Source organism: Choloepus didactylus, chromosome 5, assembly GCF_015220235.1.
Source record: "Choloepus didactylus isolate mChoDid1 chromosome 5, mChoDid1.pri, whole genome shotgun sequence".
Classification (NCBI taxonomy): Eukaryota; Metazoa; Chordata; class Mammalia; order Pilosa; family Megalonychidae; genus Choloepus; species Choloepus didactylus.
This window is the reverse complement of record NC_051311.1, coordinates 16,897,402-16,914,037: the sequence shown is the minus strand read 5'-3', so window position 1 is coordinate 16,914,037 and position 16,636 is coordinate 16,897,402. Positions and strand designations below refer to the sequence as shown.

General features: G+C 40.7%; 1 protein-coding gene across 4 annotated transcripts in view; it reads left to right on the top strand.

The window, feature by feature from the left end:
- Positions 1-16,636, top strand: part of NRP1 (neuropilin 1) — a 139,084-nt gene that overhangs the window by 49,788 nt on the left and 72,660 nt on the right. For all 4 annotated transcript variants that reach the window (XM_037835589.1, XM_037835588.1, XM_037835591.1 and 1 more), the window contains exons 3-4: positions 6,160-6,341; positions 11,849-12,076. In XM_037835589.1, the coding sequence (XP_037691517.1) occupies positions 6,160-6,341; positions 11,849-12,076 (410 nt within the window). The remainder of the gene's footprint in view (positions 1-6,159; positions 6,342-11,848; positions 12,077-16,636) is intronic.

Below are 16,636 nucleotides of genomic sequence, written 5' to 3'. Positions count from 1 at the left end.
ATGTTTCCTACAAAGGCTCAAGTTCTAGTCCTCAGTTCTGTGGCTGCAGACTCGTTTGTAAACTGGATCATAGCAGATCCTACTAAGATGAGGTCAGACTACAACAGAGTGGGCCCTAATCCCAAATGACTGAAGACCTTATAAGCTGAGGAAATGCAGACAGAAACACAGACGCCAGAGCAGGAGGGATAGATGCCAGGGGAGAGAGGAGAGGCGGCTGAGGCTGGGTGGACGGCCAGCCGGCCTGCACCAGAACCCGGCAGACTTCAGAACCTTGACGGTGGACGTCCAGCCTCCAAAACCGTGAGTCAATCAGTTTGTGGTATTTGTGTTAGAAGCCCTGGCAAACTAAGGCATTTAGGAAAAATATTTGACTTTATTTTAAGAAAGGACAAATTTACTTTATCAACTTGGAACAAGCCTTCAGAGGGATATGGTAATATGATAAACAAAGCAATATTCTGTCAATGGTGCAAATCTTGTAATTTTGTATAGATTTGAAATGGCTTTCATGGAAGTTTAGCGTTTGGCCACAGGCTAGGAGTTGGCTTCTTTGGAGCTCTGGAGCAGTCCTGGGGATTCTCTGGCAGAACCCTGGGCCCGGGCCCACTAACCTGCTCTGCATCTGGGCCCCTTGGGCTGAGTCCTGGAGGGGTGCACCAGGCTGGCTTCTCCCTGGTGGTGGTCAGAGGGGCTGCCCTTCACAGGCGCTCCTTGTGGGGAGGGCATGGGCCTCTGTAAACAGGCCCTGCCCCAGCCTCCCCTGGGGCTGCCCCCCTTTCAAGCCCCAGATGCTGCCACCAGGGAAAAGATGAAATGACCCCCACAGTTTAGCACCACTCCAGCACCTGCCTGGGACAGGCCTGGGTGCTTGGGTCCCTGGACACCCAGCCAGAGCCCACAGCCCATCCGGTGGTCACACTGAAACATGAAAACTCTTAAGCCCAATCTCGCTCTCTCTCACACACACACATGCAGCCTCAAACACACACAGTCACATACACACACGTGTGCACTGTATCTTTGCACATGCCAACATGTTTGTTTGCACAACCCTAAGAAAATAGTTAAGGAAAACCAGTGAGGTATCAGTTGAAGTGGCACTTTTCTAGCAACGATAACCATTGAAAAAGTGAATAACCTGTAGCTAATGACTCATTGTAAAATAAATAAGGCCATGCCCATGGCCCACAACCCCAACAACAAATTCATGGGTGGAAGGGAGTAAGAAGGGCAGTTACTGGCATGAAATGTGCAAAAGCAGGCAATGTTGAGAGGGTGCAAATTACCTGGGTGTGTGTCTTAAACCCACTGCTTCCCTTTTCTGGAATGAGGACGCCCATTAACTAAGCAAAGCTTTTGGTTTACTTCCAAATAAAACATCATGAAAGTAGTATTTTCTGACCAATAGTTATAAAATTATCTTAGGCAATCAGGTATTGATTTGTTAATGTACAGTATATATATATCCATACATATATTATAAACAAGAGCTTATGATATTTAGAATTCATATGTATATGAGTTTATATATATGTTAGTTAATGCTTTACAAAATAATTTTTATCTGATTACAAAGGAACACTTGTATAACTTTTGAAAAATAGAGAAATGAATAAAGCACCTAATCTCACTAACCAGAGATAACCACTACTAACAGTTTGGCATACTTCTTTCTGGTTCTTTTTCTGCATAGGAATAAGAATTGAGAATATACTATATAGACAGTTTTATATTCTGTTGTTTAACTTATTCTATCTTAAGCATTTTTTCATATGTTATTAAAAAAACTTTCTGCTGAATGTGATTTTTAATGGCTATATGATATTCCATCACATAAATGTACCTAATTTCCTTCACCATTCCTTCTCATTCCCTACCTTTCTTCCTTATTTCTTTTGTTGTTTTTTTTATTATTATTACAAATAGAGCTTCAGGCCATACTTTTTGCAATCAAATATTTTTGATTATTCCCTTAGAATAAATTCCTTAAAAAAAGTGAAATTAGTAAATGAGAAGCTATGAACATTGTAAGGCTTTTCATACACCTTGGTTAGAACACTGAACAAAAGCCAGATGCAGAACTATATGAGAGTGAATCTCGTGTAAAATCACCCAGTAACACGGATGCAGACTAATCAGATCCTCCTAGCTCCATTGGTGTATATTTTTATTTCCAAATCCTCTTTCAAACACTCTGGGAAAAAAAAAATCTGTTCTCTTTTGCAGGATATGTAAGGTAATTCTTGGACAGGAGCAGACTAATCGTTTACAGGTTGTTCAGTTGGGATAGCTATTAGAACCTTGTGCAAAATAAACCAAAGATCCAAAGAAACACATTTCTACAGGTGAAAATTATGTTGGCCGGCATAATTTCTCACTCCGATTTATGATGTCAAGTATTATGTTTCTCCATTATTAATGTATTTATGCACATGGGGGTAGAGCCTCCTGGAAAGAGTTTAAAAAGACGCCACCAGGTGAAATCCCGCCTCCCAATAATGCGAGAATATCCAGAAGCCTTGAGGGGCAGAACAGTAGCTCACCATATCAGACAACCACCCTGCAGGGGATTAGCTTTCTTTCCATTAATGGTTCCAACATACAGAGTGAGGGGTCACGAGAGAAAACCTGACTTAAGTAAAGTGCGCTATCTGTCTATTCTGCACTGCATACTTACAAAGACCCTGAAACCGCTCTTTTGTGACTGAACGCATTTCTCATTTTCCCATCACTTTCCCCCTATTTGGCCATTTTCCTAAAACCATAATTCAAACTTTCGAAAACCAACAGAATTCCTCACAAGAATCCGTAGAAGGAAATCTTTATTCTTTTATCACTCTTATGGGAAACCTAATTCGTGATTACCTTTAGGATTCAAAATGTTTTCGCCATCCACATGTAACTTAGGTACGGTGAGGGCTGGTGATATGAAAGGTGTGGTCCTTTAGCTGAAAGGACTTGGATTCTGAAGCCAGGGACAATGTGGGTAAAAAGAGCTGCACCAATGTGTTACACACTAAAACCAAAACCATTTTAATTGCAAACGGGTTAGATAGAGATCTATCTTTGCATTACTTCCCAGTAAATGTATGCCCACTTTCCAATTAATAGTACAGAAAGGGAAAGCTTGACGGTAGAAGATTTCAGAAAAGACGTGGGAGTAGAGCTTGGCTGTCCTTGGAATATTTTTTAAAATCCATATTACATTTAAATTCCCATGATGAGAAGTGGTGAAGGCGAGGCACAGGGACAGCCTTTCCTTTATCTGCCCTGTGAGTAAGGAGGAGAGGCCCAGCTCCCAGGCCCCTGGAACTCGACCTGGCCTCCTTGTCACCTGGAGCAGGTGTCACCTTTAGCTTGTACACATCAGATTCCTCAGATGCAACCCCCCGCTCTCTGCTAACATCTGGAGCACGTGGGCTCAGGAGGAAAGCCTTCGCTTTCCCCTTTGCCTGTCTCTGCTGCTCCTGCTTCCAGGGGACTCTTGACATTCCCAGAAATGCAGCATCGGCCCCACTGGCAGCGGTAACAGAGCAATGCGCAGCCAGCTGGGGGATGGAAATTTGCAAACTCAGTATCCTGGGCCTCAGGCCAATGCAGGCTGGGTGCGTTGCTGTGGCGACACATTTAGTTTCCAGAGAGGGAGGCTGGCACACCAGCTGCATTCCTGGCTTCTTGGCACCATGTTTGCCAGTGAGAAACTTATGGAGTGGAACTGGTATCAACTCCAGAGGGAGGTGAAAGCTGCTTTCTTAACTTCTTTGGCAATACCACTCTTTGCAAGCTACTCGCACACACCCTCCTGAATATTTACACGAACTGCTATTTGTGACACTCTTTGGGGCCCTATTGGATGGCACTTCGAAGGGAAGTGCTAAAATGATAGCAGCATTCCAGTTTACAAATGCAAGCTATTGTATCCTCTGAATAATTCAATTTCCTAAAATTGGCACTTAACGATGCAATGACTTATCACTTGCTGGGAAGGGATTCTAATCCCTCTCCCTCTAAAAAGTAGCTTTCACTGTTGCCAAGAGGAGAGCCTAGTATTTACCGTTGGAGGATAGGTGAATTCAAATACGAGCTTCTTTTTCCCTTGCAATTCCCCACCCCTGCATTTGCTGAGTTCTCTAGTACCTGGGAGAAAGGTCTCCTGGCCCGAATGCCCTTGGCAATTCAGAATGCTGGACCGACCTCTCATTTGTGACCAGAAGGCAAAATGCACTAGGATTTTGCCACTTAGTATTCAGATCATGTCAGGATTCAAATAAAAAAGCCTATATGGCGGAGCTGGATGCACAGCAGCCAAAACAGTCAACAGTTCAAATCCCTTTTAAATTATAAGGCAGCGTGGGGCAAACCCACAGACCTGTCCTGTCCCAGAAGCAGTGGAGATCAAAGGAATTACCCCATCAATGCCCACTTCTGAGGCGCACATGAATACGGCCATGGCGTTCTTCAGCTGCCCCCAGTTGAATGTAAAAGGCTAGTTAGGATTTTGAATATAAGTGCTTTCTTCGTCCTCCTCCTCCTCCTGGTCTTTTACTTTTCCTCCTCCTCCTCCTCCTTTTAACATGCAAAGCATCTTCCAAAGTATTGAGAAATGAACAATTCCTCCGGGCATTTCCAGAGTTTTGAAAAGGGACAGAGATGCTAGCAGGCCAAGCGATTACTACTGGGAACATCAGATGCAGCCGAGAAAATGCAGTTAATTCAATAATTCACATATGCTAATGCTCAGTTCCATCAATGTCAGCTTTATTTTCTTCTTGATATACACAAAGCTGGCACACAATTTTAACTGATGAGGTAATGTCATTTTTAATTTAAAGAGCCCTAAGCTGTCCACTTTAACTAGTGATATCATCTCTACAGTTGTCTCCTGAGACTCTTATATAAACATAACTAATATGTCCTGGACAGTTTGAAAAGGGATGGTTTAAGATGACACTGGTCATCATGAAGATCTGCCCCACTTTGATCTCTTTTAAATTGCCAGATACTGTTTATGTTACTGCCATATTTTAGCCATTCCTGAAATTAATACATCCCAGGACTTTTGAACCAAGTTAAACACAGAAATAAAGGTTTCAAATGAATGGGTTGTAATTTTTTCACATCAGTTCCAGAAGAAAAATGGAAGACAAATCAGATTATCTGGCTCCTAGGTGACTTGGCAAATAAAAGAGAGGACAGAGCAAGATACTAAGATATGTATCACACCAAATAAACAAAAACCTTTCTATTTTCCTGGGGGATGTTACTTGTTGGTGATGGTTTTCTACCTTTTAGGGACAAAGTCTGAGTGTATCTGTCCCCTCAGTGCAATCTTTAGAATAATATTTTCCCTTCACTTATCATTTGCATCCTTAGTGTATCACTGTTAAGCCTAATTTTTTTTTTTTAATCACATCACTTTGGCAATTTCAAGCGTGTCATTTTCCTTTGTCAAACAAAGATATTCTTTTAATAATTCGGACTGCTGGGTGTAAACAAAGTTACTTTCCATTTTTAAAAAACTTCTATTTTGGAGAAATAATGTGCTATTATCTGAGAGTTGTTTGGGGGAAGATGATCTCTGTTTTAAGGATGGGCTATGGATACTGAGAGAGTTTTTTCTAAGAAGTCTGGAGTTTGTGGAATTGAGTTAAATAGTAAAGAATCTGTTTATTATTCTGTGGCCATATGTTGAGAGGGTCACTCATAGAAATCAAAGTATTGTTCATGGAGTGCTCCAGCCGAGGAGACATTTTGAATTCATAAAAGAACTTCACAGTTTGAAAAGAATGGATAGCATTATGTATCGACGCCCCACCACCCTAGACAAAGGAACACAATTCAGTAATAATTGTGCTCATGAGATTTTTCTTTTTCTTGTTAATTGGTTACTTTAACTGACATTGTCTGCCAGTATAATGGACACCATTATTCTTAATAGTTCTGTGATGCCAGATGATGTATACAGACATGATGTAGTCCATTTTAATTATTTCATTTTGCTAGATTCTTTTTTCCCTCCATGTAGTGCAGTGGTAAATGCAGACGGCCCCCTTTTTTTCCCTGACAGTCTGTGCTGGGTCATGCTGGCTGCTCAATTATTGAAATTAAAAGGACTTTCTCACCTACCTAACGTTTCCTTCCCTCTTCATGCGCAAGGTACGACTACGTGGAAGTCATCGATGGAGATAACGCAAATGGGCGCTTATGGGGAAAGTTCTGTGGAAAGATCGCCCCTTCTCCTGTTGTGTCTTCGGGGCCATTTCTTTTTATCAGATTTGTCTCTGATTATGAGACACATGGTGCAGGATTTTCCATTCGTTATGAAATTTTCAAGAGAGGTGAGTGAATAACTTATAATAGAACAATATGGCTAAATGTCCATTACATTGTTTGATTTCACGAAAGGACAGTGAAAAGAAAGACAGAGGAGAATGCTGTCATCTTTTCATTTTATGTATATACATATATATATATACCCATTACAAAATGTTGGAAAGTACTTTGAAACAAAGGAAAAGTACCTGATGTATGGAGAAAGTACATCTATTTACTTTTTTTAATGAGTGGGGGACAGATCTAGTGACAGAGGCGTCAAATTTGAATGTTTTTCCTTGAAAATAGGAGAAAGAGCATTCTTTTTTTAGTAGGAAAAAGTCTAACCACACCAATTACAAAAGCCTAAGGTCTTCTAGGTTGACAACAACTGAGAATAATGAAAAGAAGAAAATGAGTATCATCAGGAACAACTTCTGGAGAATTGATACAAATTCTTAAATGGTAAAGAAATCTGGCCCTATCCACTATAAATGTGGATAGATTGAGAACACATTCCTCACAAATGTATCTAAACACATACTTAGAAAACCTTTAATATAAATAATAGTATATATATGACATCATATATACAGATGGCAATGTACATAATTTCCTGTGTTGAAACCTGTTTGACATGTTGTAGGAATCATATTATACATGTATGTGTATATATGTAAACATACATCTAAGTTTGCTTGCTTGCCTGCAGGCAGCACTACCAAAAGAAAAAAAGTGTCTCAAAGGGGTTAAGAATAGCCTTTCCTTCTAAGTGTTTCTGAAAGATTGAAGATGTTCAAAAGAGAAAAGAGAGAGCTCTGTCAGGAAGACATTAAGAATTCTCCACTTTCCTGCCAAACGAACTCAGCTCCCTCCATCTCTGTTAGTCTCAGAAGTACCACAGTCTTTCCACCCTGCTCTCCAACAACTTCCTTGGGACTTGAAGTCTTACTTTGTTCTTTCTCTTTTTGACGCCCTGTATCTGATACAGCCTCTACTTCTTTTGAATTTTCATCCAGAGGTCCCAGGAAGTCAGGGCTTCCTTTCCATGTCCACTGCTCTAGCCAAATAGAACCCAGTTGTGGCTGTCCCCGGGTTACTTTATTCTACACAGCTTCCCTAACAGCCATCAAGGACTGCCCTCCACCTGCTTAAAGCTTGTCTCCATTGCCTCGTGTGCTGAGCTTCAGTGGCCCAGCCTAGGCTTGACATCAGCTGCTCCCTGCAATTCTCCGTCTTCAACTCCTATAGCTGCCCAGCCTTGCCCAGCTCCCAACTCAGGAGAGTGCACTCAGAGTCCAGCAGACCTGGATTTGCATCTTAATTCTGTTTCTGGCTATTATGAGGATGTTTAGAGTCTTGGTCTCCTTGTCTGAAAAATGGATAACAATCCCCAGCACACCTTGTCTGAAGATCAGTTGAAATGCAAACATGGAAAACACGTAGTGGTGCCTGTCGCTGCAGATGCGTCCGACAGATAATAGTTGTTACAGTTATTATGGATAACGCTGGTGCCTTCAAATGTCATAGCCCTTGCTCTCTTCCAGTTTGTATTCCTTACCTCTTTGGAAACCTGACTCTAAATGTAGAATCTAAATCTCAGAAGCTCCTTATTCTGCTTTTCTTTTTTCTATACTGTATCAAGTTGTATATACATATACAAACACATATATACATACTGTGTGCACACAACTCTATTCACACACATACATAGCCCACTCATCAATACGTATCCCCTAAATGTTTTCACATTTCTTCATGTGCACGTTTCATTTCCCAATTAGATGGGTACCACCTGAAAAATGCAAAGGACACACATTTTGTTTTTCTATTTCCCTTGCTTTTTTATTTCCCTATAATGTAGTTCTAATAGATACTTCATAAATAGTCATTCACTAACTAATGTAACATATTTGTGTATATATGAACAGGCTCATGAACTTTTGTTCCTTCAAAAGCCAGTTAATGATGCTGTGAAATAATCCATGAACATATGTTCTTCTGGGAATACAGCACTTCATTCAAGGTGCAGCAATTTTAAGTTTCTGCAAAGCACATGAGTGATACTAAACATAGTTTAATGCAAGTAGGAAATTAATCTTTCACTTGTGGACCTGCAAATTTTCAGGTACTAGCTTACAGTTCTAAGGGAGATTTAGACAATTTCTGCATCTCTGGGACTGCATTTCTAGAGCCATCTCTAGAGTCTGGCCAGTCTCCACCTCTTCTGGTTCTTCCCAGAGCCACCCTGGGGCAACCTAATGCTCTTCCCAGGTACCCACCTTCCCTGTCTACGTGTCTCTTCCCAGATGCTGAAACCTTGGGCCGCTAGCCCTAAAGCTATTCCCATTTACCGAAGGAAATCTCTCCAGGAAATCCAAGCTTCCCCACCTACAACACTTCCTCTTTCCCTCCCTTTGGCTTGGATCACACAAGCTCAAATCCAAATGCTGGAAGAAGCTGTCACAGTTGTCTGTGGGCAGGTGGTTATTGAGAGCATAATTGATGGCTTGATGTTCTAGTTTGCTAATGCTGCCAGAATGCAAAACACCAGAAGTGGATTGGCTTTTATAAAAACGGGTTTATTTGGTTACACAGTTACAGTCTTAAGGCCATAAAGTGTCCAAGGTAACACATCAGCAATCGGGTACCTTCACTGGAGGATGGCCAATGGTGTCTGGAAAACCTCTGTTAGCTGGGAAGGCGCATGGCTGGCGTCTGCTCCAAAGTTCTGGTTTCAAAATGGCTTTCTCCCAGGACGTTCCTCTCTAGGCTGCAGTTCCTCAAAAATGTCACTCTTAGTTGCTCTTGGGGTATTTGTCCTCTCTCAGCTTCTCCGGAGCAAAAGTCTGCTTTCAACGGCTGTCTTCAAACTGTCTCTCATCTGCAGCTCCTGTGCTGTCTTCAGAGTGTCCCTCTTGGCTGTAGCAGCTTGCTCCTTCTGTCTGATCTTATATATCAGACCCACCCAATGGGAGGGCCAGCACCTCCATGGAAATCATCCAATCAGAGTCATCACCCACAGTTGGGTGGGGCACATCTCCATGGAAACACTCAAAGAATTACAGTCTAATTAACACTGATAGGTCTGCCCACACAAGATTACATCAAAGATAATGGCATTTGGGGGACATAATACATTCAAACTGGCACACTTGATAAATGCTATTTGAATGAGTCTGTACATTTAATAATAATTCCAAATAGAGGATTTAACTATTTGCTATGATCCATCCTTACTGTCTTTTAGAACTAAACATGGCATTTTTATAGCCACATTCTCTTAGTCTCACAAATAGCTTCAAAATCACAGAGTTCACCAGCTCCCAGAGCTCGTGTGTGCAGCTCTCACCCGAGCAGCTCGTTCACTCCCATGCACACAGGGCCGGGAAGCCCTCACCTCTCTGTTCATCACTGGGTCCTCACCACCAGATTCCTTAACCCATCCCTGCCATTGTCCTTTGAGGGAAGTGCTTGCTCAATTGTGGCAGATTTATTCAGCAATAAGGAAGCAAAATACTTAAAGAAATTCTGGGGAGTTCATGGATGAAATAGTAAACTACAGAATCTTGGAGATGGAAAGGATTGGTTTTGAAACCCTAATGCCCATCACCCACTCCTTATACACAGAATCTGAAGACCAAACAAGGCGATGCAGCAGGTTAATGGCAGGGGAGGACTAGAGGTTTGTACCTCCTGATACTCAATCAGTCCTCTTGCCATTACCCCATGAATTCCCCCCATCAAGTGCTCTCAAAATTCATTAGAAGATTGTCAAACTTCCAAAGGTATTTGACATGGCAAGGGCATGGCAAAAGCATGACAATTCATTCTGCTTTGAAATTATGCTCTTAGTTCCTGTCATTTCCCTCCTTCTCCCTTTTATTAAGTCTTAATCTCATCTGGACAACTTCATTTTTTTTTTCAAGAGAAGAAAAATTACTATCTGCATTAAACCAAGCTGCGTACTTTGCCTTACAAGGACATGCTCAAACCATATAATTTTTTTTTGCTCCAGGGAGAGGATTGGAGGTCTCCAATGTCACTGTTCCTGCATTTTGGAAGTCGGATACTAAAGGGTTCCCAATATCATGTATACCCATTGGGTCTTGAACACTTCAGTTAGCCTGGTTATCTTGCAAACCACCAAGTAACTCAGAAACAGATTATAAATGATACAGCACATTGCAGAATCCCTCTGTCTGGAATTGACCTGGTAAAATGCCATATTACTAACTTTTTAACCAGAACTGAGTTGATTAGGTATTTGAAGCCAGTCTAATCAAGGGTGAGCCCACCCATTGAGACAGGAAGGAGTCACAAAAGTGGGCAAAATCTCAGTTTAATGTCCAAGGGAAAGAATTATTACATTGAGCATCCCCAAGTTTGATCCTGAGATTCAAAAGAGTCACTCAACTCTGATTCACACAGAGCCTTGAATTTAACTATTTGAAAATCATGGCAGCTGCAGCGGCAGTGGCTGTGGCCGTGGTGGTGGTGGTGGTGGCAGTGGTGGTGGTGGTGATGGTGGTAGTGATGAGTTCACATGCTTAGGAGCCTGTGTGGATGAGCATATTTGAATTGTGAAGTGAATACCATCCTATCCGGAGCTGGGTACCATGAATTGAAATTGTGACCATTCACAGCCATGAAGTCAAGTTGCAATAAGTGTCTGCCCTTGACAGTTTTTAAATTAGAAATCACAATAGCTTGCAAAGTCTTGATAACACTGAACAGTCACTAAAATTATATACACTATAAATAGGTACACTACATATACGTACATGTGTATTTTTTAACCCTTACTGACAACGTTTTCACAATAAACAGTTTTATTGTAGAGTGTCTGATACTTTGGGGAAGGTTAGGATGTCAACATTGATATTAGGTGGCTTCCAGCAACAGGGCTGTAATCACACTTTGTCGGGTCCCCACTAACAGCACACTTGCCCGGCACACCTGTGTCAACACCACTCGGAATGAGTCACTCGCCCTGGGTACATGTACGAATTACCTTTCACATTTAGTTTGTCAAAGAGGCATAGGTCACATCTGGCAGAGTTACTGCGTCGCTGGTGTAGGAATCTGAAACCCACACTCCCTCCACTGAATTCACCCGCTTGCTTTAGTAAATGTTCTGTTTCACCAATAAAGGCCTGTCAGCTTCAAGATTTAAAGATGTAAGCTTGAAGGGGCTATAATTATTTCTCTAGGGCTCTGTCGAGATTTCTGCAGCTTACTCATTCATTGTTCCCACATGATTTTATATTTGTCAGTTTTTTTTTCCCTCTGCTACAGCAGAAGTTTTTTAATTGCTCCACACAAATGGAAAACAAGGGAGAACACAATAAATCTGAAGTTGATTTTCCATACCTATCACCAATATGAAAAAGGCTGAATAATGAGTGATTGGGACAGTAATTAAAATGGTTGGCTTTTCTTGGAATGATGTCTTGTCTTTGATCAAGTTATTTCTTGGTGAAGCCATTTGAGTGGAATTTTCACTTTGTTCCTTTTTCTCTTTTTCCCATAGGTCCTGAATGTTCCCAGAACTACACAACACCCAGTGGAATGATAAAGTCTCCCGGTTTCCCTGAGAAATATCCCAACAGCCTAGAATGCACTTATATTATCTTTGCACCAAAGATGTCAGAGATTATCCTGGAATTTGAAAGCTTTGACCTGGAGCCTGACTCAAATGCTCCAGGGGGGATGTTCTGTCGCTATGACCGGCTAGAAATCTGGGATGGATTCCCTGATGGTAAGAATGACAGGAAGTATCCCCAGAAGGGGACGGCCTGGGGGAAGGGCACCAGGATTTTTATAAGTGTTGTAGTTGGGAGTTCGTGCATCATTTAAACAAACAAACAAAAAAACCTCAAAAAAGCAGTGATGAAATGTTTGCTCTCAAAAGAAACTTCATTTAATAGATAAGGAAGCTGAGGCCGGGAAAGAGTATGCAAGGTCTCATCCCTAGTTTGGGGACACAATTGGTACCAAACCTTAGTTTTCTTGACTAAAGTATTTTGTTCATCTTCACTGACCTACCTACTGGGCATTAATTGATACATGTCACAGGATGAGATTTTAGAGAGCAATTTAATCAACCCTCTCTTCTCACAGATGCAGAGACCAGAAAGAATAAGGATCGGAAAAAATTTAAAGGGTTAAATACGCATCCATTATATGCTGCCAAAAAGTTTGGAAATCTAAGAAAAGGGTGAGAATGTTTGGGCATTCCTAATTTACACAGATTACCTGTCTGCCCTCTAGGGGATTTTCATCTTTGACAATTTGAACCACCTCAGTGCATCATTTATATTCATTGTTACTATCATCTAAATTTCTTCAAACATTTAAAAAATATATTTATCAGGCCCCTATCATGTATCAGGCACTTTTCTAAGCACTTAGTAAACAAGCAAAAAGTAAAAACAGAGAAAAATTCAGCCACGAGGAATCAGGCATTAAAAATACTCATTATAAACAAGTGAATTATGCAGAGAGACTGTTACACGGTGAGGCATGCAATATTTAAAAAAAAGAAAAGAAAAGTAGAGCAGGTGGTAGGGTTAGAGGAGGGGTTATTTGGGTTGAAATTTTACATAGGATGGTCAGATTAAGAAAGGGACATTTGTGCAAAGATTTGAAGGAGATAGGGGGATGGAGCCATGTGGACATCTAAACAAAAGTTTTCCATTTAATCCTTGTGAATTAGAAGGTGAATGGCAAAAATAACACCCTCAAATTCTGAACAAAGGGAGATAATATCAAATAATCTGTTGCAGCTGCATTGCTTGTCTTGTGTCTAGTCTGCTTTAATATTAAGTTTTCTCTAGAGAACATAAGCTACACAGATCAGGAAGGGAGGCTTGGAAGTTCTTACAAGCCCTATAGTTAGAGATGTGTGACCATCCATGAAATGATGTCATATATTATCATCACATTGAAGGAATTTAAAATAAATGCTGAATGAATAACAAGTATAACATGAAAGAGATGGCCTTAGTCTTTGAATTGACTTTGAAATTATCAGTGTAATTCAATTTAGTATGTTCCTCAGTAGTAAACATCATTGGAGAGAAACCTGGTTTAGAGAAAGCTTATAATGTCTTCAGGGTAAATGGGTGAGTGGATGTTAGTTTAGTTTCTCCTTTGCTCTTTTACAATACAAATAGAGTGATGATGATCTTATTGAAACGCCTTCATTAAGTAATGAGATGTGCCCAAACAGAATGCTGATTGACTTCCAAATATTCAATCCGATAATTACAAAAACAACATTACAATAATATTGTAACAATAGCTGAGACATGTAATAATGGGTTATTTGTTCACCACCCCAATTTTCAGCCTTCCCCTCTAGAACTTTCATTTAAATTGACGTCTGAAAAGGAGGTCCAATCAACCAACTTATTTAGAATACTTTCAGAAAGAAGCACGTTGTTATTAGTGTCGAGGATTTTTCAAAGCAGTAATTTTCTGGTTCTAGAAAAGCACTGAGTTGAAGCAAGGAACAATTAACAATGAGAGTTATCAACCTTGCAATTCACCCATGTTTTAAACCATGGTGCATTTGACTTTTCCCAGAGAAGGCTGGCTTTAGAATATGAAACATGCATTTGTATATTTGTTCATATTTACACAGCCTATGTCAGTGTAACAGGTCTCTCTGTTTTGGGCAAAATGAGAGATTGCATCCTCCTGGGTTTTTGTCCGTGGCACTAGAAACATTTTTGTCATAGTAGTTCAATGCAAACAGTTCCTCTGCCAGCAGAATTGCTTTTAGTCTTTGATATCCTTTCCAAAAACAACAACCAGAAGGCGCTGAAGGCTTTTAACCAGCAAGTGATTTGATGTCGCATTTTATCGTAAACATTGAATTAAATGACTACGTAATTGAAAGCTACCCATTGATTCAGATTGACTTTGAAGAAAAGCAGTTTACTCCAAAACTCAAAATACAAGGCATGCATGTTTGAATCGCAAGTCTCCATCCATCACTTGCTTTGAAGGTCTATGTATTCTCAAGTAGCAACTCTGAAGTAATTTGTGGAAGTTTACACATGGCCTGGCAGCAGGAACACAGCACGGCTGCCCTGGTTGATACCACAAGGGCTTGGGCTGCATTATGGAGCCAAACATGCATGTTTAGCTCACACCACAGCAGCACACATGAAGTCAACCCTCCGTCCAGGCTGGGGGTGGAGCTGCAACTGCAGCCGCTCTACATTCCAAAAATTGCAAACTGTCATAGGGTTAAGTTTCATGAAAGCTAGGTTGAGTTCTGTTTGTCTTGTATTTACTCAAATACTAAAATTAGGCTTTTGAAGCCACAGGGATAGATATAAATATACAATTTTTTTCCTGGGGGAAAATAGCAATGTTTATTTTTGGAATTCCAGATATACTCCACCAAAATGTTTATTAATTTAAGCAAAGTGTACATGATGTATCTCATACCTTTGAAATGATTCCCTTTTTTATGTATGCAAATGACTTATTTTAAAAGTAGCTTTTTAGAGTAGATTGTTACTCATACACACATACATACACACACACACATACATATGGCAGAAATCCAAAATGTCTAATTACGAAACAGGACTTTAACTATTGGAGAGATTTATGGGAAACAAGGAATGTGTATCACCATTCCCTATTGCAGATAAAGCTTTTAAACAGCAGAAGTAACCTATTACCTTCACACCTGAGAAGACAGAGTCATTATAATCCTACTCTCCTCCAAGTCATGACTTGGCACATGTTGCGTAAATGTTCAATACACATAAATTATTCCTCAATTTTTCTGGCATTTTTCATTCATCCCCTTGGCCTTTGGTCCACAATGACGGAAATAGGAAATCCAGTAGCTGCGTTCACGTAAATACACAAATGTGCGCACAAGGGAAGGAAACCCATACTTCACCCGCTCTTACTCAGATCAATATTGCATTAGCTTGCTCGGCTAAGGTCTCACTGTTATTTGGGAAAATTCAATACGTCTTTGTATTAGAGTAGAAAAGCCTTCCACCCTTGTATCTTGGAGGCTCCTAAAGAGAGTTGCATGCTGCTGTCCGCAGGCAATGTTCTGAAGGACAGAAGGCAGATTTACCAAGCCTGTCTTCAACATTATAAACCAGTGAGTCATAGAGATTCTCTAAATTATGAGTCTGCATCAGACAAGTTCTCTTCTGTTTGCTCTTTCAAAGAGCAGCCCCCTCCCATGCTCCTCAAAGGAACTGGGTGACAGTGGAGGGGACATGGCAGCCTGAGCTTGAACAGAGCCATCCTAGCTTTCCTTCTTCACTTACATTCTTGGTAAGATGAGTGGCTGTGATGATCAGAGAATGATCCCAGGGATAAGAAAGATTATGAAACCAAAATAATGGAATTTAAATGGGGGTAGGGAGATATGAATGGACTCTAAGCCTCCCATTTCAGATTGCAGACCAGAAATGGGATCCTTTTTGAAGAGAGAAGGACTCAAGTTTGTGACTCTAGAAAGATACTCTCAGGCATATGCTATGCTATAGGAAAAAAAAAAAATTGAATCAGTGATAGAGCTTCGTTTGGAATGAAGAAAATATGGCAAAGAACTACCATTTTTTTGCAGAAGAATCGAGGTCAAGATTAAAGCCAAAGAGAAAAATAACAGCAGGAGTTTCATCTTCTGAGATGTTTTCCTCTGCCAACTGGGAAGCCTAATATAACAAAATTCTTTTCCCATAACGCAAAGTCATCATCCGTGATAAGGTGATGCCCTACACATAATCTATATCAACTCCAATAACAGGTTCATTCTCCTTTCTTTCTTCATGGTAAGGCAGAGTCTACATACACAAAATGTTTGGTTTCTGGACAGTGAGATCTTTGGATTCAGTCAAATCAATTACTTTGAACAAGAAGTTACCAGTTACATAAAAAGTTAAGAAAATTGCTAGTTGTCATGGGTTGAATTGTGTCTCTCAAAAAGACATGTTCAACTCCCATAACTCCCTTTCCCACGATTGTGACCCTATTTGGAAATGGGGTCTTTGAAGACATGTTTATTAGTAAAGATGAGGCCAAAATGGTTTGGGATGGTCCTGATCCGATATGACTGGTGTCCTTACAAGAAGGGGAAGGAAACACAGACAGACAGACACAGGAGATTTGGCCAAGGGAAGATGGAGGAGTTGGAGATTGAAGGATGCGTCCACAAGCCAAGGAACACCAAGGATCACCAGCAAACCCCAGAAGCTAGAAGAAGCAAGGAAGGATTCTCTCCCACGGGTTTCCCGTGGAGCCTGGCCCAGCTGACACCTTAATTTCAGACTTC